Source organism: Etheostoma spectabile, chromosome 3, assembly GCF_008692095.1.
Source record: "Etheostoma spectabile isolate EspeVRDwgs_2016 chromosome 3, UIUC_Espe_1.0, whole genome shotgun sequence".
In the NCBI taxonomy this organism is placed as follows: Eukaryota; Metazoa; Chordata; class Actinopteri; order Perciformes; family Percidae; genus Etheostoma; species Etheostoma spectabile.
This window is the reverse complement of record NC_045735.1, coordinates 4,343,266-4,367,928: the sequence shown is the minus strand read 5'-3', so window position 1 is coordinate 4,367,928 and position 24,663 is coordinate 4,343,266. Positions and strand designations below refer to the sequence as shown.

General features: G+C 40.0%; 3 protein-coding genes across 7 annotated transcripts in view; all 3 read left to right on the top strand.

Moving 5' to 3' along the window:
• usf1 (upstream transcription factor 1) overlaps nt 1-1,482 on the top strand; it is an 11,100-nt gene extending 9,618 nt beyond the window's left edge. For both annotated transcript variants that reach the window (XM_032507236.1, XM_032507232.1), the window contains one exon: nt 620-1,482. In XM_032507236.1, the coding sequence (XP_032363127.1) occupies nt 620-709 (90 nt within the window). In that variant the 3' untranslated portion in view covers nt 710-1,482. The remainder of the gene's footprint in view (nt 1-619) is intronic.
• A 121-nt stretch (nt 1,483-1,603) lies between these two features.
• On the top strand, nt 1,604-15,387 carry gkup (glucuronokinase with putative uridyl pyrophosphorylase). 4 transcript variants are annotated; one of them, XM_032507216.1, is made up of 23 exons: nt 1,604-1,810; nt 2,753-2,859; nt 2,966-3,010; nt 3,121-3,274; nt 3,387-3,461; nt 5,880-5,971; nt 6,141-6,297; nt 6,659-6,736; nt 7,244-7,335; nt 7,534-7,639; nt 7,785-7,864; nt 7,958-8,026; nt 9,802-9,862; nt 9,950-9,966; nt 10,065-10,122; nt 10,477-10,569; nt 10,691-10,751; nt 10,838-10,951; nt 13,568-13,625; nt 13,965-14,033; nt 14,109-14,172; nt 14,316-14,387; nt 14,797-15,387. In XM_032507216.1, the coding sequence occupies exons 1-23, from the start codon at nt 1,754-1,756 to the stop codon at nt 14,890-14,892; spliced, it is 1,875 nt and encodes a 624-aa protein (XP_032363107.1). In that variant the 5' UTR covers nt 1,604-1,753; the 3' UTR covers nt 14,893-15,387. The 4 variants fall into 4 exon arrangements, with proteins under 4 accessions (XP_032363107.1, XP_032363115.1, XP_032363110.1 ...); XM_032507224.1 differs by having other exon boundaries at nt 1,606-1,810; nt 5,883-5,971; XM_032507219.1 differs by having other exon boundaries at nt 1,607-1,810; nt 3,390-3,461.
• A 100-nt stretch (nt 15,388-15,487) lies between these two features.
• The window catches only part of ubash3bb (ubiquitin associated and SH3 domain containing Bb), a 44,509-nt gene continuing 35,333 nt past the window's right edge, over nt 15,488-24,663 (top strand). The window contains exons 1-2 of the mRNA XM_032507212.1: nt 15,488-15,575; nt 16,232-16,522. Of these exons, the coding sequence (XP_032363103.1) occupies nt 16,395-16,522 (128 nt within the window). The 5' untranslated portion in view covers nt 15,488-15,575; nt 16,232-16,394. The remainder of the gene's footprint in view (nt 15,576-16,231; nt 16,523-24,663) is intronic.

The window sequence follows — 24,663 nt, the reverse complement described above, 5'->3', positions numbered from 1 at the left end:
GAATGTAGTCTTGGGGTTAGAAAGTTTTTGCCCAACCTCCACAGTCTACATGCAAAACTTTATTACTTTTACGATTATCAAAATAGTTGCCTAAGCTGGTAATTGAGGAATCATTGCAGCTGTAATTGATTTCATGGAGCAAAGTCTTGTGACTTTTACTTTTGGTTTGCAAAGTTTATTTTTGGGGAGCTGATAATAGTGTGACAGATGACAGTGATATACAACTGAAACAATGTCTAGCCAATATGTAGTTTTTAAATCAGAAACTTTACTTCAATGGAATTCAATGTATATATTTATAACATATAACAAATTCTACAGCACATCCTAGACATTTCTTGGCACAATTCCATACATAGATTACAGTGTTATTAGTAGTTCTAGTTTACCAGCAATGTGCCACAAACACGTGATTTGTTTAACTTTCAACTTAGATCTGTCTATTTAAAGCCAGAATATTACTTATAAAGCATGTAGCTGATAGCAACATTCTAATAAAAGACCAACTATCAGCCCAATGTACCAACTTAGTTAGTCTTGGTTATTGCATATCTGATAGAAAGTTGTAAATCAGCGCATAAGGCATTATTACGGTATTATCTGCGTTGCTGTTCCTCAGGTGGAAGACTGGAAGTCCAAAAATCAGATCCTGAGGAACCTTCTGCGACAGCATGGCATTGTGGGATCCTCCAGCACAGACCCCCAGTGAGAAGCCTGATGCCACCGGGTATTTGAAGACAACCATAAATGGGCCAAAAGCAAACTTGAAATGCTTTGAGACACTGTATTTGTTGTCAAGAGTGCATGAAATATGGGGAAACAATTGAATATTGTCATTGATATTCGAATCCAGTTTCCTCGCCTAATGACACCCTTGAATATTATCTTTAAAGCTATTTACAAAATTGAAATGTTTTGCCTGATGAATACAACCTAATCATAATTACATGATGTTTTAAAAAGAGAGGGAAAAAAAATGTTGATTTCAGGTACAGAAGTCATCAGCTTAATCAGTTTTATAAAGCCCTCATTGAATGCCTTCCTCCACAAACATTATGATTGTTAAAGCTCCATTACAGTGAGCTCTAAAATATAGCTAACTACTCATGTCAGTTTCTTTTTCTTAACCTTTGCAGTACTGTGCTTCTCTATATCAAATACATTCAAGTTAATGTCTCAGAAAAACATTATATTCATGCTTTGATCATCTGATCAACATCCCTTTGACCAGTTTATATATACTTTGCATCCAGTTCATAGTTCATCTCTCTTACTTTGTATTTTTGTATGTTTTATGAAATCTTACTGGGGACAATAATTGCATTGCAACAATGTAACTACGGTAACTAAATAAACAGGGGTTGGTAAGCATTGCATTGTAGTTAGGCTATGTAAGTCTTTATAAAAAAAAAAAAATCAAATACTATACTGTGTGTCATATAAGCGACTTTTAATTGTGTTTATTAAAGTTGGTAAATTGGTTAAAAGATGTAGGTTTCCTTTATATACAGTATATATAAGACATCTTAGTTACGAGTATAAGTGTACTAATACATTGCGTACATTTTCATAATGTACTGTGCAGCAAGAAGATGAACTACTGAAGTGGTCGTGAGTGTGTTTTATTTTGAAGGTTCTTTGCGGAAGTAGGTTACTTCATTGACGCTGGGAGCTCCCGTTAACCGTAAAAAATTCTCAACCCCTGCATTATTTTTAGTGATTAAAAGGGTAAGGCTAAAGAGAAGTTTCACAAATGATCTGTATACTGCTGGTAGCAGGCCACGGCACCGTCTTAGAGGCACAAATTAAGGTAAGTCGTTTATATGTTGCAGCAGAAAGGAGATAACTTGAAGCAGTGCAAAGTTCGCAAATGGTCTGTAACGTTGGTGGTCACACGCCTTACAGTACGCCGAACTACCTTTAAAGAATCAGGGACTTCGCCACTTGGTTACTTGTCTGCTGTCTTGTATTTCTGTTAGGCCAACAGCTTGGACATTTATAGAATCGTAAGAATGCACTGGTGCATTCGGCTTACATCTGACCATATGACCTATCAACCTAAACGTTTTTTTTCATGAAATTAAATTTTGTAGTGCTCGTGGTCTTCACCGCCCCCTACCGAGTGTTGATCTGGAATTAAATTGTAGGAAGGGGACTAATTGAAGGTTGAGGTTTTGGGAAAATCCATACCTTTTACTGTCTTACATGCCGAATTATTGATCTAATCTAATTGTTGACACGCCAGCCTTAAGTACGTGTCTTTACCAAAAAAGAAAGACAACAGCTTGCTTATTTCATTGTTATGGCAATGTCTTCTCCGCAATCTTGCATGGCCTGACCTAAAGTATCTCCACAGCGCTGGGAAGTAAGCAACGTATCTCCAAAAATAACGTTAGAATGGGACTTGTATCCGTTATATGTCAATAGTTTGACTTAAAGGGTTAGGCTATACAGCGAGTATGTGTCGCTCTCTTTTGTAGCCTGTGTGACTGTAAGGTTAATTGCAACATTAGGCTTGTAGGCCCTGCGTTTTGACATGTAAGATTGACCCCTCGCAAGTCAACATGTAGTATAAAATGGTCATAGACATGGAGGTCAATTGTTTACTTTAAGAACACATACTGTAGCCTACAGTGTGTACTATGTAAATAGCCAAGTGAATGCTACATGTTGCATATGCTGCTGGTGTGTTAGTATGGTGATTTGTAACCTATATTTTAGTCCATCTGTTTTTTCACCTCTCTTCTCCCAGAATGATGACACAAGCTTATATAGCCACCTAACTGGCATACCAAAGGCTTTACTTCCTGGCATTGGAGGAAAGAAGATCCTTGACTTTTGGTGGGAAACGGTCAACATGTGCGTAACAAGTGGCAAGTTGCCCTAACCTGAACAGGCCTTTCTGATTATCTTTTGACTCATAAACATATACTGGTTAACTTTTGGATCTCTGATTTCTCTCAAGGCGACAACTGTTCACAGAAGTGTATCTGGTCACTAATGCAGACAAGTGAGTTTTAGCCAGATCCAGTTGGTGTTGATTCGGCACTCTTGTTACAGTTTGTTACCAACATTATTTTTTGTGCACTTGCTCCATTCTTAATATGTTACACTGACCAGGTATAAGCACTATGAACGCTGGGCCACAGCAAATGACTTCCCGGTGGAAAACGTTGTTAATGACGGGAGCACTACATTGGAGGACCGTCTCGGGGCCGTGGCTGACCTGGAGCTGGCCATACGCAGCCGCAAGCTGCAGGACGATATCATTGTGGTACGATGAATCCAACTGTTGATGTTGGAGCATGTCCATTCACACAACAGCTCAGTGTATTCTAGTAGAACTGAATGAATGTCATACGATGATGATTTTTGTTTTGTGTAAGCAGATTGCAGGAGACATGCTGTGTGCAGACCAGAACTTTGACATTGCTCAAGTTATCCGCTTCTTCAGATCAGAGGTAATTCGCCACAATATAATTGATTCAGTATAGAGCACATAAAACCACACAATCTATTTTGTGCAAACGATATTCATGAAGGTCAAATAAATATTTTTTTGTGGTGTTGAAGTCATTAGCAGCTCATCCTTTTGTGTGTGTTCTGCAGCCTGGAAAGCTGATCGTATACTGTGAGCTGGAGGTGTAGGGGAAACAAGTACACTCTTATTAATACTAGGGTTGGGCGGTAATACGGTATACCGTGGGGTCTTAAAAATAGCAAGGGTATCAGTTACAATACCGTCATTTAAAAAATGCAATGCACTTATATACTAGAGGACAAGGATTAAATATTAAATATAATTTATTTAATGTCTAAAATGCTTTTGTGCGGTTGTTATAACATGACAGTATGCGGGGGGGGGCAAGTTGGACACTAAGTGACCTGGTCTCAAAGAAGAACACTTCTGCAGTTTGGCAGCATTTGGGGTTCTGACCTAATGAGAAGGGAGAGGTGTTCCACTATTTGTGTTTGGTATTCAGTTTATGAACGGCGTAGGCACAAGCTAACAGTTTGGTTATGCCGTCTGAGCCTCACGTCATCATTTTTAATTAGTCATGGTAATACCGTATACCGCTGTAAAAATGGGAGGAGGTTTGACGGTATCAAAATTTGGATACCGCACAACTCTAGTTAATACTTTGTTTTCCTGGGTTTAACATGTGATGTCTGTCATGTAATCAAATGTGATGAAGAACTCAAACAGATGTAACCTCACTATGTAATCACACCGTTCCACCGAATCCAGTTCCATTTACAGGTCACACACACACTCCCTCTTCTAAGTTTTTAACAGGATCCACTATCAATCAAGTATCATGATGTGTGCTTACTTAAAACACATTGTGATTATGTTGCAACTTAGTGTGTCATGTTAAAGACCCAAAAGACTTGGGGTGTGTGTGTGTGTGTGTGAGAGAGACAGGATGTTCAGGTTTGATATCTATTTGGGTCCTAACAATGGTAGGAGTAAGGCCCAGTCTTGGGTGAGCAAACAGGAAATCTAGATGTGCATCCGGTCAGTGTTTGCAGCACAAAAAAAAGGGGTCTCCACCCTAAAGAAGCTGAGATACAGATATTAATTTGTGCATACAATTGTGAAAAGCTCACAAGTGCCTGGCTCTGTTTTGAGGTAGCATGATCAATGATGCAGTAATGATTTAGGTTATTGCAACATGTATAGTGTTTGGGTAGCAGAACCCAGGGCACTAATTAGGCTGTGCTAAGCCAACATTATCACATGCCCTAGAAAGTGTCATGGCAGTTCAAGCCAGGACAGTGAAGCCAAGGAGTGTTTTTTTTTCAGATGAAACTAGGACATGTTAAAAAGGCAGATATGCATTCACTTAATCTCCAGAAATAGCTGAAATGTTGTGCAACCTTCTGAATATAACAGCAGTTTGATTAACATGTAAGTATCTTGCCAAACAATGATCTGGCTGGGTCATGAAGACCTGGACAGAATTAGTGAAGGGAAGCAGTGGAGACAGGGAGTAAGGATTGAATTAAAAATTTACTCTGTTAAAGGCCATGATAGATGTGAGCAACATGTGTATTAAAGATAGTAATGTGCAATTAACAGTTGGTTGTATATGCTCAAGCTATTTCTTAAGTTATTTGATGTGTCCAGGACAGCTTGGTTTACTTGCAAATAAATCTGCATTAAGTGACTCTCTGCCCTCTCTGGTGTCTTCGTTGAGCCTTTGCCTTGCGTCCTCTTCTGTAATGAGTATGGTGTTGGTGCATCGCCGCACCGCCCCGTCCCGTCCTTCTTTTCCCTCTTCCTGAAAAGAGCCCCAACAAGCAATCCTCTTGACTTGCTGTAGTTGACGTAGCGCCCAATGAGTGTGATCAAGTTAATTTCTTCCTTCCTTTTTCTTCCATTGTGCTTTGGCCTGGCTTCAGGTTACTAGTTAAATGCCTTGGGGCTCTTGGTTTGCCTGTAAACAAGTTTCTTGTTGGGTAAGGTGCTTGGTTCTGTTAGTTTGCATTGCCATGCTCAGTAGTGCTAGTGGTAATGCAGTCAAACAATCCATTCTTGTTTCTCTACTAATCTTTGCTTGCTTTCCCTTTGGCTTTCTATTAGCTCATTCCACCAGTCCTTGTGACTGTACACACAAGTACACACAACCAAACTTGTGCTTTGTCCTGAGCGCTTGCCATACTTTGTTGGCCCATTGTCTAAGCTGATCTCATCAGGAAAGCCAAAACTTGGGACGACTTCTCATGTCAGAAATTTTGATACTGCTATAGCATCAGCCTTAGCAAACTTCAACCCATTGAGAAAATCTATATCTCTATTACAACCAACACGTACTGCTTTTTGTTTAATCCTCTTTTGAAGTCATAAGCAGCCCATTTTTTGTTTGTGTGTGCGGCAGCCTGGAGAGCTGATCATATACTACGAGCTGGAGGAAAGTGAGAAAAGCAGCTCCAGGGGCATTGTGGAGGTTTGCCCTGACACCCATAGGTGAGAAGACATTTTTCCTTAGTTTAGTCCCATAATGCACTACATGCTGTAACAGCAGTATCAGAAGTACTTTTGTGTGTGGGGCGTTTCAGAACTGCATTGACATACATTTTCTACATGTCACTGTGTTGCAGATTTGATTTTAATCTAATGTAGTTTTCTGAATCAGGATAACTCGCTTTTTGGAGAAACCGCAGGAAGGGCTGACAGCCTCCCGCCTGGCCACCGTGGTGTTTTACTGCATCCGGAGAGACACACTGTCCTACCTGTCTGACTTCCTCAGAATGCAGCCTCAAGCCACAGACAGGTCCTTCGGACGATTCTGGGTTCGTAAGTGCTAATTCAATAAGTGTTATTTCAATAAAAGGTATTACTTTTTTGATAATGTTACCCCCCAACACATTCAAACTTAATTTCACTGTATCAATTATCGATACTAGATCAGGCAATTATCAAACAAACTATTGTGTAGGATTATGAGGATTTAGCGTTATTTCAATGGTTGCAAAACATTCTGTGGCAGCAAATACCTTGATTTTGCTAAATGATGATTATGATAAAATTCTTAAGATAAAAATGTTACTTATGTAAACTATAATTGGTCCTACTTTACAAATCATCAACATCAGTGCATCATCATAAATTAATAAAGTAATAAGCAGTACATTTGGGCTCCTTTCTCTATAGGAGTGGCTCATTAATGAGAAGCAACTCGATGTGTTTGGGATGAAGCTTCCTACTGGCTTCCAGCTCATTGGACAAGTGGTTTGTATCCCTACCTCAGTTCATCAGCCATGTTGTTTTTTTCCTCAGCACAATAAACTGCACTAAAAACTGTTACTAACAAAATCCTAAGAAGCACCTGTTTACCAGATTACTGAAATATGAAACATTTATGTTTGAAAAGTTATGATGGTTGGTGTGTGCGTGTGAGGATTTACACAGTGAGCATGTTTATAAATGCATTAAAAATGAATACAAATATTTTGAAAACCTGTATAATGTACATGTGGATTGGAGATCTGCACATAGAGTTTGGAGAATATTGTAAATGTATGTAGAGAATATGTAATATGTTGTTACTGTCTGATGGTGTGGTAATATTTAGGGCAAGTTGAGTTACAACACTGTCCTCACGCATGGATTAGATGCAGTGTGCTGTTTTTCTGTTGCAGCGAATAACTAGATTTGTATATAAAAGAAAACCTTTAGTAGTGTTTTTTTTTTTTTTTTACGTTTCCTTTAATAACACGCTTCCTCCTAACACATCAGGGCCTGTCAGACTACACCAAGTGGCTCACCCACTACTCTACCAAGCAGCAAGATAATCCAGCTAAACCAATCACATACAGATCATTTGCTAGGTAAGAAATCATTAACACAAAGGACTCTTGTGTTAATTGCCACTTGAACTCTGTTTGAATTTAGTTCAGGTTACTGTGGTTTTTCCAGCTTGCAAATAAAAGCCTCTTCCTCATCCTTCACTCCCAATAAGTGCAATTGAATGTTAGACTGACAGACACTGTAAGAATTTGTTTTTCCAAACATATGACAACTCACAGGGTTGGATTAATGGGGAACCCCTCAGACGGCTTCAACGGAAAAACCATCGCTATGTCCATCTCTAACTTCTGGGCCGAGGTCACTCTAGTGGAGAGCCAGACTTTGGTAACACGCGTACACACATGCACGCACGCACGCACGCGCACAAACACATCCGCGTGCGCACACACACACATCCAGTACATTAGTTGAACAGTAAACACCTTCAACATATTGTGCCAAAGTCATGTGCATTTGTGTAACTTTGTAGGTTTTACTCCCTCATCCACTCAATGACCCCACAGAGTTTGGAAGCTTGCAAGATCTGTTCTGCATCAGCAGGAAGGAAGGGTGTGTACCCAACAATTTCATTGATTAAAAATACATAATGTAGTTGGTGATGTTGAGGCTTTTTCAAAATATCCAGTTAATCATCCCCTGTAGGTACCTGGGAGGTCTGAGGCTGCTGCAGGCTACGTGTAAGAAGTTCTACCAGTTCTGCTCCAAACAAGGGTGAGCTACGCACCTGAGATGACACAAGACCAAGATAATCTTTGATTAAATCTTTAATAAGATTCAAATGGAGCAAATATGAGCATCAGCGTAATCCCTTTACCTCTATCTTTGTTGGATGGATAGTGCTATAACTTTCCCAAACATCATGGGCATCTTTTGCAATTGTAATGATCAGCTTTTCAATGTTGCAAATTGACCTAATTTTACCTATTTTATATGAACATTTTGAAAAATATGCATTTTTCAATTTTTTTGCTTTAGTCAAAGTGTCACACTGTGGTCCCCTCCCCTGCCCAAAATCAAGACAACTCCCCTATATTTGTTCACATTTGGCAAATTACCACCAATAAACATATTAGCAGGTCCTTTTTGCAATCTACAGTCATCACAACCGGAGTATTTTGATACTGAAGAATAAGAGAAAACTTAAGAAACATGACGTTTCTCAGGGAAGTTCTGCAGCTACTGTATAAGCTGTGGTGGAAAAGGATGGAGGTAATGATATCCCTGGAAAGTGTAAGTCACACTAAATCTAAAAATGTTTGTATCAAGTCTGTATCATGTTCTGATTCCAGAAAGAAGGAGTTAACCCCATCTGCTGTATTTTTTGCCCCTTCTGTTTACCTCATAAACATCTAAAGGTCCGCCGATACTTTTTTTCACATGCTGTAGTGGACTCCGTTTTAAAAGCTAGAGTGAAGATAGGTAGCATATAAAACCAGAGGATATAAGGAATCCGTTGGTACCAACCTGCTAACTTTTTGTGAAGGGTCTAAAGTTAGGCTGAATTTCATTTTTAGAAAATAAAATTGTCCCCTTACAATTTTTGACAGCACCCTCAGTTTCTCCATCCTGGCACCTGCCCTTTTGCGGGGCAGGAGAGAGTGGCTGGTTGAGCGTTAGTGAGGTGACAGAAAGTAGAAAAAGTCAGAGGGCATCTGGTGGACAGGAAGGGAATGGAAATGGGCGGGTTTGAGGAAGTGGGAAATGTGTGGCTGGAGGGAGAGACAGAGAGGCAGAATGTGACACCAAAACAGAGTTAAAAGACAGTGAATATAAGACTTAGGCTCATCAGGTCACCAGAAACACAAGTTCACATCAATAATAATGTTCCTTTTTAACTGCTGGGTTTGTAAATTAGCAGCTGTGGTAGTCTCGCGTTGCAAGACCCTCCTCCAAAGCGGAGAGTCTGGCTAGTCCACACAGCATTTGGGGATGGGAGGAAAACGGTGCTCTGGTTTATTGTCATTTCTGTAAACCAATCACAATTGTCTTGGGCCCTGCTAAGCACCGGAGAAAAGCTGCGGTGCCGCTGCACAATAGGCCCGGAGGGAACTTCTTTTGGTGGAACATGTGTACAATCAAGAGTTGTTTTAGTCGTGCAACAGAAAACTCAGATTGGACAGATAGTCTAGCTAGCTGTGTGGATTTACCCTGCAGAGATCAATCAGAGATCGTCAAGGATACACAGTAGACTGCTCAAGTGGCAACGTTGTGTTCACAACTTGTTTTTGCTGCCTCCAGGTGGCCAAAGAAGAAATAAGTCGTGTTACTGCTTTAATATTAATACAAATAAGACAAAAATAGATTTGCATTGAAAACAGGTTGGAATGTTTTTACTGCACTGGTGGAAGACGTTTTCATTTTGGTTTGTTTTGGACTTGTTCAAGACAGTTACTTCCACTGCTAATGCGCCTTCAATCTCTGGTGTGTGTGTGTGTGTGTGTGTGTGTGTGTGTGTGTGTGTGTGTGTGTGTTGTGTGTTACTGCAGTATCGCTTTGACAAAGCAGAACTTTACACTGAAGTATGACACCAACATTCCTCGGCAAGTGGTGAGGATCTATTCAAAAACTGGTTGCATTGTATAATTTAAAAAATTAAATTCAATGATGAAATGATTTGTCTCTGTTTTAATGCAGGGCCTTGCTGGAAGCAGGTAAATAGTTTTAGTTTGATGTTCTGTATAGCCCAATTTAAAGTTTTTTTTGCGCACTAATTAATAATTTACTTGTTTACGATCCTCTCTTTTCACAGTGCCATTGTCTCAGCTACCCTGAAGTGTCTTATGAAATTCTACAACATCACAGACAACGTAAGGACTTGTCCCATCTCACAATGTTACCAGAGGCATCAGAGTTAGCTCTTGATTTTCTCATCAGTCTGTCACTCCTTCCACTGCTGTTATCAAATAAAACATCAGCCTCTCAGTAAGTCATTCAGTAGATTTCCCGTACAGATCCAGGAAAGTTACACACCGTGAAAACAACACTCTAGCACTTTTGGGTGTAATTATCAAAGTTTTTAAAGATAAAAACCCGCCTGAGACAAAAGACGGCCCCTTACTAGTTGATAAAATGTCTCAAAAATGAATAAATAAATGTGAAATGATATAAAAACATATCTACCATGTATTTATCTATTCATATATTCCCATTGTACACTCTAGGATCTCCCAAAGCCAATCCGAGCCAACTTCATTCTCAACGTAGAGACTGAAGAACTTTTCATCACTGCTGGCCTGCAGGACAGAGTTGTTCAGGTCAGTAACAAAATCAGCTCTACACGAATGTACTGCACTCTATCACCCCTGCACAACATGTCAGTTATCTTTATCTGAATACCTACAGTAGCATGAATTGTTTGTCCCTTTGTCTTTCCAGGTCTATGAAGGCTTAGTGTACATGGATTTCAGCAAGAAGCTCATGGAAGAGCATGGCTACGGTACAGAAGTCGCCGTCTGTAGATGCTAAGCAGATGATACACGGAACATTTCTTTCCTAATGTGTGTTTGTGTTTTTCATTCTCAGGGAACTATGTTTCTATGGACATGAGTGGGCTCCCACTGTTCTGGCTGGCGTACCTGAGCGACCCCAGTGACTCTGGACGCATCCACAGCAACATCAGACAGCGCTGGCTCAGTGGTGCGTCTCATGTCAAACATCGCATTGGCCTCATGTGATTTCTCAGGTCACTGCTAAATGAAACAAGATCTACTGTTCAATTAATCTCGCTTTGCCAGACCGTCTTTCACAGCACTGCAGAGGATGTCTGGCTAGTCCACACAGCATTCCGGGATTGGAGGAAAACGTGCTCTGGTTTATTGGCATTTCTTTAATGCCAGTCACAATTCTCTTGGCGGTGCTAAGCTCCGGACACAGCCCAGGTGTCCCTGCAAAATAACCTCAGGAAGGAACTTGTTTTAGTGGAACGTGTATATTTAAAAGTTGTTTTAGTGGTGCAGCAGAAAACTCAGATTGGACAAATAGTCTAGCTACTTAGCTGTCTGGATCTACCCTGCAGAGGTTGGAGGAGCAGTTAACCATAGTCCTCATAAATTCATCGGAGTTTAAAATTCCAACACAAAGAAAGTGGAAGGTACCGGACATCCGGCGAAATTTCTGGCAGCAGCGGAGCAATCCCGGACGTGGAACGTCGTGGATATACAGTGGTGTGAAAAAGTGTTGCCCCCTTCCTCATTTCCTGTTTCTTTGCATGTTTGTCACACTTAAGTTTTTGGAACATCAAACCATTAACACTTGTCAAGGACAACACAGTAACACAAAATGCAATTTGTAAATGAAGGTGTTATTATTAAAGGTGAAAAAAAATCCAAACCATCATGGCCCTGTGTGAAAAAGTGATGCCCCCTTGTTAAAACATACTATAACTGTGGTTGTCCACATGAGTTCAATTTCTCTAGCCACACCAGGCCTGATTATTGCCACACCTGTCACAATCAAGGCATCACTTAATAGGAGCTGCTTGACACAGTAAGGTCCACCAGAGATCCTTAAAAACTACACATCATGCCGAGACCCAAAGAATTCAGGAACAATTGAGAAAGAAAGTAATTGAGATCTATCAGTCTGGAAAGGGTTATAAAGCCATTTCCAAAGCTTTGGGAATCCAGCAAACCACAGTGAGAGCCATTATCCACAAATGGGAAGACATGGAACAGTGGTGAACCTTCCCAGGAGTGGCCGGCGCCCCCCCAAAATTACCCCAAGAGCGCAGCGACGACTCATCCAAGGTCACAAAAGACCCACAACAACGTCCAAAGAACTGGCGCCTCACTTGCCTCAGTTAAGGTCAGCGTTCATGCCTCCACCATCAGGAAAAGACTGGGCAAAAATGGCCTGCATGGCAGAGTTCCAAGGAGAAAACCACTGCTGAGAAAAAGAACATCAAAGCTGTCTCCAATTTCTCAAACACTTCTTGATGATCCCCAAGACTTTTGGGACAACATTCTGTGGACCGATGAGACAAAAGTGGAACTCTTTGGAAGGTGTGTGTCCAAGTATATCTGGGTAGAAGGAACACTGCATTTCATAAAAAGAACATTATACCAACAGTAAAATATGGTGGTGTAGTGTGATGGTCTGGGGCTGTTTTGCTGCTTCAGGACTGGAAGACTTGCCGTGATAAAAGAGACTATGAATTCTGCTGTCTTCCAAGAGATCTGAAGGAGAATGTCCGACCATTTGTTTGTGTACTCAAGCTGAAATGAACTTGGGTTCTGCAGCAGGACAATGATCCTAAACACACCAGCAAGTCCACCACCGAATGGCTGAAGAAAAACAAAATGAAGACTTGGAGTGGCCAGCCAAAGTCCTGACCTGAATCCTATTGAGATGTATGTATGACCTTAAAAAGGCCGTTCATGCTTAAAAACCCTTAATGTAAATGAATTAGGGCAATTTGCAAAGATGAGTGGGCCAAAATTCTCCCAGGCGCTGTAAAAGCCTCATTGCCCGTTATCGCAAACGCTTGGTTGCAGTTGTTGCTACTAAGGGTGGCCCAACCAGTTATTAGGTTTAGGGGGCAATCACTTTTTCACACAGGGCCATGATGGTTTGGATTTTTCACCTTTAATAATAAACACCTTCATTTACAAATTGCATTTTGTGTTTACTTGTGTTGTCCTTGACTATTGTTTAAATTGGTTTTGATGTTCTGAAACACTTAAGTGTGACCAACATGCAAAGGATCAGGAAATGAGGAAGGGGGCAAACACTTTTTCACACCACTGTAGACTACTTTTGTTCGATCAATATGATTTTGGTTCTGATATTTGGAAAAAGAGATATTAGCCATATTTTAGGCAACATCAGTCAGTCCACCACTTTGTTCTAAACTGAAATATCTCAATAATTGTTGGATGGAATGCCAAATATTTAGTATCGACATCCACCATTCCTAGAGGATGAATCAAGACATTTTTATCCCCTGAATTTTGGTTTAGCTCCATCAGCAGGTCAAAAAAACTCACTTATCCTGTGAAATATTAAAATATTTACTCAATGGATTGTTTCAAAATTTGGAGGAGAAGTTCATGGTTCTAAGAGTATACATCTCACTAGGTTTGGTGATCCCCAGATTTTGGCTGTAGCAAAAGTTTCAACAACTTTCAGTTTTCTATAAACTGATCAAAACGTTCTTCAGTCCCCATATGCATATTTCCATTTATCTATTCCTTTAAGAAGCTAAACATGGAATGGTTGGTTGAACTAGTTTCATGCTGCTCTGTCTTTCCACAGGGGAGCCTCTGGTAGTCGAGGCCATGAAATCTTTTGCGGAGCTCACTGATCAAGCAAGGTTGGTCTGAGTACTTGGAAGTGGATTCTTGATCAAGAATTTATGCAATATATAGCAGTGGAGGTTTTGAAGTTTGGCAGGGCAAAAACAAGACATATAATCATGGGATTTATGTCTAGCCTTTGCACAGCTCAAATTGGCTTTGGGATTTCTGAAATGTGTGAAATGTTAATGCACTGAGTTTTAATAAATACCACACGCACACACCACACAAAGTGTTAATGTGCTGCAACTCTGCTGATAAAATGTACCCAGTTTTTGTCCTTGTGGCGTTTCAGAAGTTCAGAACATTCACAGCGATACTTTGTCAGAGCACTGATTGAAAATGTTCTCCCTCAGGACGGCTCTGCAGGACAAAGACTGGCGGCGTCTGGCACAACTGATGGACCAGAACTTTGAGCTGCGGAGGTAACCAATATATATTGATGTGAGGCACTTGTATTGCAGTTACACTAATAGCTAAAGTAACAACATGTCCCACAGGTCTGTCTACACTGATGACTGTCTGGGTCCTGGGAATCTCAGAATGGTTCAGCTGGCGAGGCAGGTAGGTACTTAACGGTCCCAAGACCTGCGTCGAGCAGAGCATGTTTTATTGAACAGTACTATTCACTCCTTTCTCCATCGCTATCGTTATGTGCCTGCAGGAGTCTGTTTTTGCATTCACAAAGTTTTTGCTGCTTCTTGCAGTTTGGTTCGGCAGTGAAGTTACCTGGAAGTGGGGGGGCCGTGGTGGGTCTGTGTCTGGATGATGAGCGACTGGTAAGACTGCGCTATGTGGATGTTGTTGTCTTTAGCTGACATCTATCTATGCCAGTCTGAGGCCGTAGGATTGGAGCTCCGTATTGATGTTGACATTCCCGTGTCTTAGTTAACTTAGATGTTAGTGACCTGCTGGATTTCAAAGTTTACTTCATTCAAGTAAAATGAAAAGAAAACATACAACAAGCCCTTACAAAGCTCCATAATGTGTCATTTGACAGGACTACCAACTCCTTTGCTCAGTTATTCCTTGAAGTTGAAAGATCTTGGCTATATCAGTAAATTAACATGTTCTGGGTTGTTAATTTGTAGGGCAAAAACAAGCAGTCATGGGAGGGAGGATGTATTGTATTTGTCAATCTGACATCAATGTGCTAGTGACTCATGCAGTCTTTGTTTGGCCCTATAGGTGGAGATGAGGCAAGCTTTCCAGGAGGCAGGCTGTGTCTTCTGTTTCATCACACCATACAACCCATCTGCCAGCACTGTCCTCGGCCAACACTAACCTCACATCTCCCCATGACTCAGTCAGGCTACTCAGTGCCAACTCAGGGCCATTGGATGCATATAATACAGCGTGGCCGTCAATGAGGCCCAATACCATTTTCATAAGACTTATTATTACAATGGACAGCAGCGATCATAACCAGTTACATGATATTCGATGAAAGCCATGAATAAAAAAATAATCAGGGTTGCTAAAAGGATCTTTACTCTTGATGACGAGGTGATAATTTGTGTAATAGTAATGTTTCACATTGATCGAATTATCTTTAGTCAAACATCAGTCGCATTTGTCGCATAAAAAAAATTGTGTTGCAGATTATATGAGATTAATTTAAGGTTTAGTGAGTTGACAACCTTGTGTCAAATTTATCAATCACAACAATGTAAAATATTATGTAATTATATGTGTACATGTACATTCATAGGTTGTATAGATCTACAATACATCTTTGTATAATGTATTTTTTTAATTAAAAGAAAGTGTTCTTTCTTAGTGTTTTGTCACACTGTGCAGCTTGTAATAGTGTAGGGGAGACCAGGGACAGTAACAGGGAATAGTTGTAACACTTTGAATTCCTCCCACAACCTGATGTGATGACGTTAGTGTCCCTCCATTCTTGCTAAAACGGAGCCACATTTGAAACTTCCTAACGGTGTCATCTACAAGAGGTTGTTTTTGAGGTAAAAGAAAAATATTTTTCTTTCTGATGTACTTTTTTGGAAGCTGTTATGAGATTAAATGTCTATGAATTCAAACCATAGAGTCTATGATTAAAACAAGTATTGTAATCCCTTTTGTTTTGTAAGCTAATAAAAATGGCTAACAAATTTCAAACTAGCAGCTAGCTCACACGAGATGAAAACATGGTTACGGGCCGTTAAAACCGTCCCAGTATCACTAAAAAATGCATAGATTCCTTTTAATGTGCGAATTAAAAGTGAAATGCTTTAAGCTTTTTAGCTCCCACCTACTCTGTCTCCGTTGTTGAGAATGTTTGAGTTCATGTTTAAACTTTTGGCGTTCTGCCCATTAAATACATTTCTTGCATTATAATTTGACGGCTTCACCTCTTTTTTTTGTCATGTGGTATGAAAAAAGGTAATTAATCATTACTTAAAAACAAATGAATAGTCACAACAACTTGACTGATAAATAATATTTTCTATTTTAAGCATATGATTAATTCATTAGGGTTAGGTATATTTTAGACATGTTACAACCTGACGTGTTGGACAGTGGAGAGAGTGACTGAATTAAAATCAATTTTGCAACCTGTATATAGCTTTACATTGTATGACCTTTTTCCGCTGCAGATCTAATTTGCTGTTTCCTCCAGTGGGCGGAGTAGCAGCTCTGCTTACAGCTCTGCTTACAGCTCCGCTCCGCGTAGTTGCCGTTACCGTTCCACTCATGCGGACCCGGCCGAAGCTCATGGACTAGCTGGAGGTCTGGTGGTGGACTGTATCGGGCTTGTAGCGGACTGGCTGACCCAGTGGACAATGGCTGCCAAGGAGGACCTCTACAGTAAAATCCTCCCTCGGAGGCTCCGGCAGAATCGGTCGGGTTCAGTTAAATGTGGCTCCAACCTGGACGTGCTGTTATCCATGGGCTTCCCCAGACCAAGGGCGTAAGTAGCCTGACTTTTGTGTGTGTGTGTTTGTGTGTGTGTGAGAGAGAGCGAGAGAGAGAGAGAGAGTGTGTGTGAGAGAGAGAGAGTGTGTGTGAGTGTTGGTTGGAGGATTACATGCATGTCAGACGGGGACATGGCCGGTGTGTGAGAGCACTGACGTTAACGGTTTTGTTCATGTGAGTTACGTTAGTGGACGGCTCAAACGCAGCATCACTCCACACGTCGTTTCCCTGCAATGATTTTCACTGTGCGCAGCTAGCTAACTGGTCCCTGTGTGTACAGCCACATACTACTGAAGAGTAGAAGGGAGTCGAATAAAATATGATACAGTAGAATTAAATAGGCTACACAAAAGCAGAATAATATCGGGTGTAAATTGAGCTCAAGTGACGAGGTGAGTGGAGCGAGACAGAATTATGAACATAGACTAAAAGTTAACAGAAGAAGTTAGCATCATATAGCCTACAATGTAATTTTCCCTTTTCCCCTCGGTTTTGGAGCCACCAATGAATAACTGTTAAAGCTTTATTGGAAAGTCCTAAATAGAAGTTGTATTTTCTTTTTTTTCACTTGAGTCAAATCTACCATAAGTAGATATGTTTCAGCCATATTATTGGAGCTGTCCTATGTGAGCAGTTCCAGTTTTGTGAATAGCTGAAACTGGAGTCAGGAGTCATGAAGTCATGAAGTCATGACTGACCGACTGTGTGTGTGTGTGTATGTGTGTGTGTGTGTGTGTGTGTGTGTGTGTGTGTGTGTGTGTGTGTGTGTGTGTGTGTGTGTGGAGGGGGGCTGTCATACGGTTTACCCTGTGTCCTCTTCTGTTACTGAATGGAGGGACTGTCTTTGACTTGGCCAGATCAGTGAGTTCACATCCGTCCTGTCGGCTACAGGCTCTCACTGTAAACACAACACTACTGTATACTGTATATCACCAGTCAGGAAAGCAGCAGTTTACACACAGTTACTATTAAATACTGGTAGAATTGATCATTTTCATGCTAGGCAATTTTGTTGGTGGTGTGTTCACCTTTTATGTGTCTATGTGTTGCATATTATTAAAAGGAAAAAAGGTGAAAATCACAATTTCTGGCACAGCTGCCAATGGGCTAGAGGTCTATGGTGTCAGAGCTGTTTCTAGTGAATCAGTAGGCTATACACAGTCTAATGGATTCCTGGCTCTTCATTATATGTTACTGATTGAATGGACACTTAGTCAGTGGAGTGGGGCATGATTCCTGGGCAGCACATACTACTAATGGGACTAATGGATGGAATACTGGCTGGTGTTTGTAACATGCAGGCATACACTGCATGTAAATTTGTTATTAAAAGATGTCTGTTGACAACTAACCTGCTAACGTTAACTATCCAGCTTGCACAGTGGCTGCTTTCAAGCTGAATCAACTGAGTTTTTTTGGTGTCGGCGGAACAAGCGGAAAACACAACATTCACATATTATCATTTCATCAAGTTGATTTGGAAACTGTAACGTTTTTAACAGTTGTCTGTCTGCACATCCAGCAGAGACAGAGCAACAATAACGTTTAGTCAGATTTGTGTTTATAGAGACCTGATGAAGTTCCATATTCACTCTTCCTTTTTGCTGTTTTTTTGTGTCCAGTCCACTAACTCCTGAGGTGACCATCTGGCTGTCAAATGCTGCACTGTGTTCACCAGCTTGCTGCGAACTTTGTCCGCCATTTGTATTTATCAGAGCTTTTTGCTGTGAACAACTCCGTAACTTTTGTGATCAAAACAATTGCAATTTTAGAATAACTGTGTAAGTCCTCTCTGTTTGTAATAGTGACACTGTTTTTTAATTGTCATAAACATATATTTGGCACGTCTGTAAAACAGTTTCACGTTACGTATCGTTGCACACATAAACCCATTATGGATTTCAATCAGGAGAGACATCGTTGCAGATTTGCAAAGATTTATTGTACATAATTATAAGATGTAATGTATTTGGGGATTAGACTCTATCGTTAAAAATATTTAGAATAATTAAAATTGTACGATTGATTGGGAGTTAACTATGACAATGCTAATTAATTGCGATTATTATTTTAATATTTTAATCGTTTGACAGCACTAGTTTAAAGTCATACTTAGGACGGAAGCACCACTTTTAAGATTTCCCGTAATATCGTTTTTCGGTCAAATGGCCTTTTGAATGAGAGTGCTAGGGACACTGCTGTTTTTAAAAACACTATTTTTAAAACATGAAGAAGGATCAATACAACATGAAACTTTGCTCAAAGGATCACCAGGGCTCTACACATGAACTCCAGCATTGAGAACATTGTTTGTGTACACAGAGTTTACTAAAAAGAAAGGTTTGAACAACTCACTGTAGCTGTTGGTTTTTCCTTTCGCCGTCCATCTCGCCAGTCAAAAGTAGTCGAGGGAGGAGAGTAAAGATGGAAGCTCTAAACACTAAAGCACTAAAGCACTAAAGCTTAGTTCCATATAAATGCACAGATAATTGGTTGTTTTGTCATAAGTGAAAAACAATATTGACTTTGTAGTTGAAAAAGGAGCCTCATACAAGAATGACATTTATTCCTATGGAGTCCGTCCATTCGCATTTGGAGATTGATTCTTTTTGACTGACAAAGATGGCTGCCAGTGGAAAAACCAACAGATACAGTGAGTTATTCAAGCGTTTCTTTTTAGTAAAGTCTGTGTACACAAACTGTGTTCTCAATGCTTGAGTTCAAGTGTAGAGCCCCTGGTGATACTTTGAGCTAAGTTTCATGTTGTATCGAGCCTTCTTAGTGTTTCAAAATAGCGATTTTGATGTTATCATAGAAGCGCCCTTAGCTCTCCCATTCAAAAGGCCATTTGACCGAACATGAAAATACGGTCAATCTTAAAAGTGGCGCTTCTGTTTTATTTATGCTTTTAAACAAATCTTTGACTCGTATACATTCACAAAAAGACCCTAGGTTACAGTTTGGCGAGAGTTACGCTTTAAACTTCTACTTCTTATTCTAAATAAACCTTATATGTTAAAAAAAACACATCATTTCCTGTGTACCAGAGGATTTTTCAAGGAACAACCTATCTGACAACAGCTGGTCAGAACAGCAGTTGGAAAACCTTCCATTAATCGACTATGATTGAATCAGTATTGTGCCATATTATGTAGTGAAAGTAGCTAAACCTATTTTTGTCCATTTCATATGAGGTCTGGGGGAATTCTCACAGCTCTTCTCTTTTTTTTCAGCACATACATTAAACCTTGGGAGTCTTTCCGTATCTTTAACCCAGACAGATGTCACACGCCAAGAGTGTTTGCGTGTATGTGTTACGGTTTGTTTGTGATTGCGTATCTCAGAGAAAGGGTGCTGCTGTGGTTTGCTGAATGGACACAGCAGATGATGATAGGCCCCCAGGCAGGCCAGTGTTGGCCTAGAACACACTTCCTCAGGGAAGCCACAATCTCTTTTTCACCAGCCCATGACTGCTTGGCCTTGACACAGCCACTTATTAACTCTCTGTCTGTCTGTCTCGCTCCATTTTTTTCTGTCTGAAGTGGTTGACCCACTTCAGATGTCCTGGTTCTGCTGAAAAAGGATTATTTCTGTGTAGAAAGATGACATTTATCTGCGGTGCCATTGTTCTGGTTCAGGGGCTTCCTCACATTGCTACCAGTGTTCTCACAGTAGAGAGTAGATTGATACCCACTGGCTTTATGTAATATAGTTTAGTGATATTAGTGCAGTTGGCTATGATTAATAACACAATTATGATTGAACTATAAAATGCAGTTTTTACTTACAAATGTAGTGAGTGGGGGTGTTGGAAAAATATTGATTAAACTAGGGCTGGGTATTTATTAACCTGAATTCTTTTTTAATATTGTGTATCAAGCGAGTATCAATAACTGCTAACTTTTTCGAAAGCAATTTTGAACCAATTCAAACTAAAATGGTTTGAACTAATTCTAACTGCTACACGACATGAGGAAAATATGCGATGTGCAATAACGCTGTTGAATATCGCGTTAATGACATTAGCTGTGATAAATTAACAGATATTAAAGTGCACTCAGTCCTGCCTTTCTGCTGCTTTCAGTAACCTGCCAAATACAACACTTTGTTTGTTGAATTTGAAAACAAATTAAAGGAAATCATTTCTAACGTTCGTTCTTTGAACAAGTAAAGTGCAGTTTTCTACTGAACTAGCACAAAAAATCTCCGAGCTTCTTTCAGGATATGTTACAGACTTTCGCGATGTGTTTATTGTGCCAGTTGATATCACGATGACAATAAAAAAACGATATACTGTGCAGCCCTAATTCTATCACATCCCATGTAGCCAAATCCTAAACTACGTAGTAGACTTTACTTGCCGTCCATTCCTGGTGCCTCATTTGCTACACTTGAATGACACTAATGTTACTATGAGGCAGTTGCATTTTACCAAGTCAGCCAACAGCCGTACCTTTTATTCATGATTTTTTTTTTTCATGCATGGTTTCCAAAATAATTCCACGTGTTACATCTCAGATAGTTTGGTTTCATGATTATCTTTTCAGCATTTTGTCTTTTTAAAGAGAACTAGTTTACTGTTAGGGCAACAGGACAGGTATCAGACAGACACTTTTGACAATATAACACAATAGACAACATAAAATTCAAGATACAGCAACATTAAATGGAACTTATGATGAATCTCAAAAGAAGCATTACAACATGTTTGTAACCCCAAATTCACTAGATTCACATTCGCATAGACACACACTGTACTGTGTGGGGTGCATCCATGGCTGAGGAGTTAAGATGGCAACCACGAACCACAACGTCCCCTGTTCGAGTTCTGGCCGGGGACCTTTGTTGTGTCTTTATCTCTCTCATTTGCTGTTGTCTCTATTTAACATTGTGCATAATATAATTAAATATATAATAATTTTTGGTTACAATGTGGAGCTCTAATGTGCTATTCAAAGAACTTTTCTCCCAAGACAAGACAATTCCAGGGGTGCCTGGTTGGGGTGCCTGGTTAGCTCACCTGGTTGAGCGTGCGCCCCATGTACTATTGGGGTGGGTGAAAAAATCGATACGGCATAGTATTGCAATATTTTCCATGGCAATACTGTATCGATACACAAACGCCAAGTAATTGATCTTTTATTATATAAAGTATGTGTTGGTCAGTTTGTCTGCTTAATAATCTCATTTTGCAGCAATACAATTGACATGAACAAACAGAGAAAAAAAATATTATTTTAGATAAAACAAATGTTGACAACGTTTCCTTTTGGGGACAAGTTGGAAAAAATTTGGTTTGGTTTTGACCTGCGGCCCTTTGCTACAAGTCAGCCCCCTCTCTCTTCCACTTTCCCTACTTAATATGTCCTATCAAAGGCAAGAAAAGCCCCCCCCCCCCTCTTCCAGAGAAGACTGAATAACAAATGTATCTACTAGATGTAAAATAAACTTCAAGTCAAATTAAATCCACAATCCTGTGTCAAAGGAGCACAGTCTTCAGTCAGTTATAGTACCGACATTAGAAAAAAAACATATTGCCATTATTAACAACTGGAATTTCCATCATCTTGGAACCAGGAAATGGCTGTAGGTCTACTTAACATTATCTCCAGGTTAAATCACTCTGAAAAAAAAATCGACTTTGCAAATTATTCTTCTCTCCGGGGAGAAAAAGCTTCCAGAAAGTCACAGGGTGCACCTCTCTGACCTTGTGCACGTCAGCTCACTCTCAATGCAATGATCAATGAATGAATGAAACAAGCCAAGTCATGCTCGTTTTTATGGGAATAACTTGGCTCTCTGCGTGTTGCCACAGAATGAAAATGATGAATTCAGTAACGTGTTCAGTACTTTTTTTTTTTTTTTGCTCCACGGTTGAATAGTATTGTTCTCTAGTGAAGGAGTAAATGCTTCAGAGTTCTAAATGTTTCTCTTGACAACGCATTCTTGTTTAGACCAATCACAAAAGTTCAATGTAAATCTCTCCTAACTTGACATCTTAATGGCTAAATTAGCAGATATCCAACCCCAGGTTTTTATTCCTGTCTTGTAGTCAGTATTTCTGGGCTCCAATGGCAATAGGTTGAATTATACATTTTGAAAAGAAATAGACCGATGCAGAAGTGAAAGCTCTTCATTACCTCACCACAGTAACCTTTTTTTCTACCCCCAGCTGTTTTTTAGTGGGTACCATAATAATTAAAGGTAGTTCTCTGTGTTTGAAACAGTATAATCTCTTCTTAAACCCCTACTAAAGTAGATAGATCAAATATGTTTTATAACACTTAACAAAGTATGCCTTAAAGCGCTTTAAAGCTGCTAAAATTAGACTAAATTCGCATTGCAGGGTTTTGCATTGATGTACCAATGCAGTATTTACCATAGATTGTAAAAATAAAGTATTTACTCACTCTATTCACTGATTTCTTACTCACTGAAGCATGTTTTACTTACTCAACAAATCGTTAGAGATCTAGAGGCAGATATGTAACCTATGTAATACTGTATATATGTGGCCTTACTTTAGGTCAACATACAGCTGTTGTCAGTTTGCGGAGTAAGACTTGAGTTCTTGTGTTCCATCAGTGTACACCCACTCACTTCCCGTGTAGATAATGTGGTTTTTTCACAATTGCTACAGTGGTCATTCAAATGTGTACTGTTACACTGAGAACCATAATGCGCAGCTTATGCATCTTCTGGGCCCCAGATGTTTAGTGTATGAAACAGCGTAACAGATTACATATTTGCATTTACAGTGCCATAACACTTTCTCAATGCTGATTTTGTGTTTTCTTTCTCATTTCACAACAGTTGTCTACATAGGAAATGTATTTTCTGTATAGCTCAGCTCATGGGTTGCATATTTGCTGATTTGAAAGAGGAAAGGAAAATGTCTACATACAGTACACGGATTCAAGTCTGCTATATCAGTGAGAGATGCATACAGTATATGTCAGCTACAGTAACTCTAAAGTGCTGTGGAGTTGGTAACTCTCATGAATTATTGAGTTATTCCCTTGTTTTTTAGCCCAGTATCTGTTATACACAGATGAATATGAGTTTATTCTGAAGGTTTCTTCCATTCTGCCTTCCCAGTTCTTTGGGACTATTTGAAGATGATTGTTAAATCAAAACAATATAGCCTAACCTATAACATTTGATGTGTCATTAGTATATGTCTGCATCAATAGGAAGCCTCTAACAAGGTCATACCCATGTCATTAGTCTCCTTCCTGAAATAGGAGAGGTGCATCACTGTCTGGATATAGCTGCTGTTGTTCACTGGTGCACTTCCACTGCAGCTCAGTGATCATATCATGGTTCATTTGAAGCTCTGTCCGGAAGCTGGCAAACAGACAGCACTATCAGATTATGGGGCAAATGTCTCTCCACTCAAATATCTCACTGCGCTTGTATGAAATTCAAGGTAGTGCAGGCAAGTTTGCATTACAAATGACCCACAAGCAGATGTCTTCTATAAGTAGAACCTCTGATAATCCTTGTTATAATGATTGAGATTTAGAAGCTTTTGCTTGCCTTATTTTAGGCATGTTGTTGTGCGTAGTATTTGGTAGTTGAGTCTTAGAGGTTTATATGACCCTCAGTATTCATCTGGCTCTCTCTCCTACAACACCCACAGTCATTCATTATTTGACTCCTGGAACCGGAGGCTCTGTGTCAATATCAGCTTGTGGCCTCAGGCACAGATGGAGAGATAGTACACGAGCAGCATGAAAGAGTGCCAGTTAGCATCAAGGTTTGAGCCCTATGGACTTTTAAAGGTTGATACCAATAGGTTGCGGTGACACTTTATTTGAAGGGGTGTCCATAAGACTACCGTGACACCATCATCATTATAACGTGACACCTGTCATGAACATTTTTTTGAATGATCATGACTGTTGTCATCAAAGCTTGATTTATGGTTCTGCGGAGGCTCCACGCAGAGCTTTTGCCGTAGCCTACATAGGTGGCCTAAAGTTTATACTTGTGCGTTGTTGTGTGGGTCGATCTCTTGCAGGGCCGGAATCAGAGGCGGATTCTCCGTTTGCGTGTAAGCAAAGGGCAAAAACAAGGGGAAATGTATCAGTTTTTCAAAATCCCCCCCGCACGCGCACTCACACACACACACAC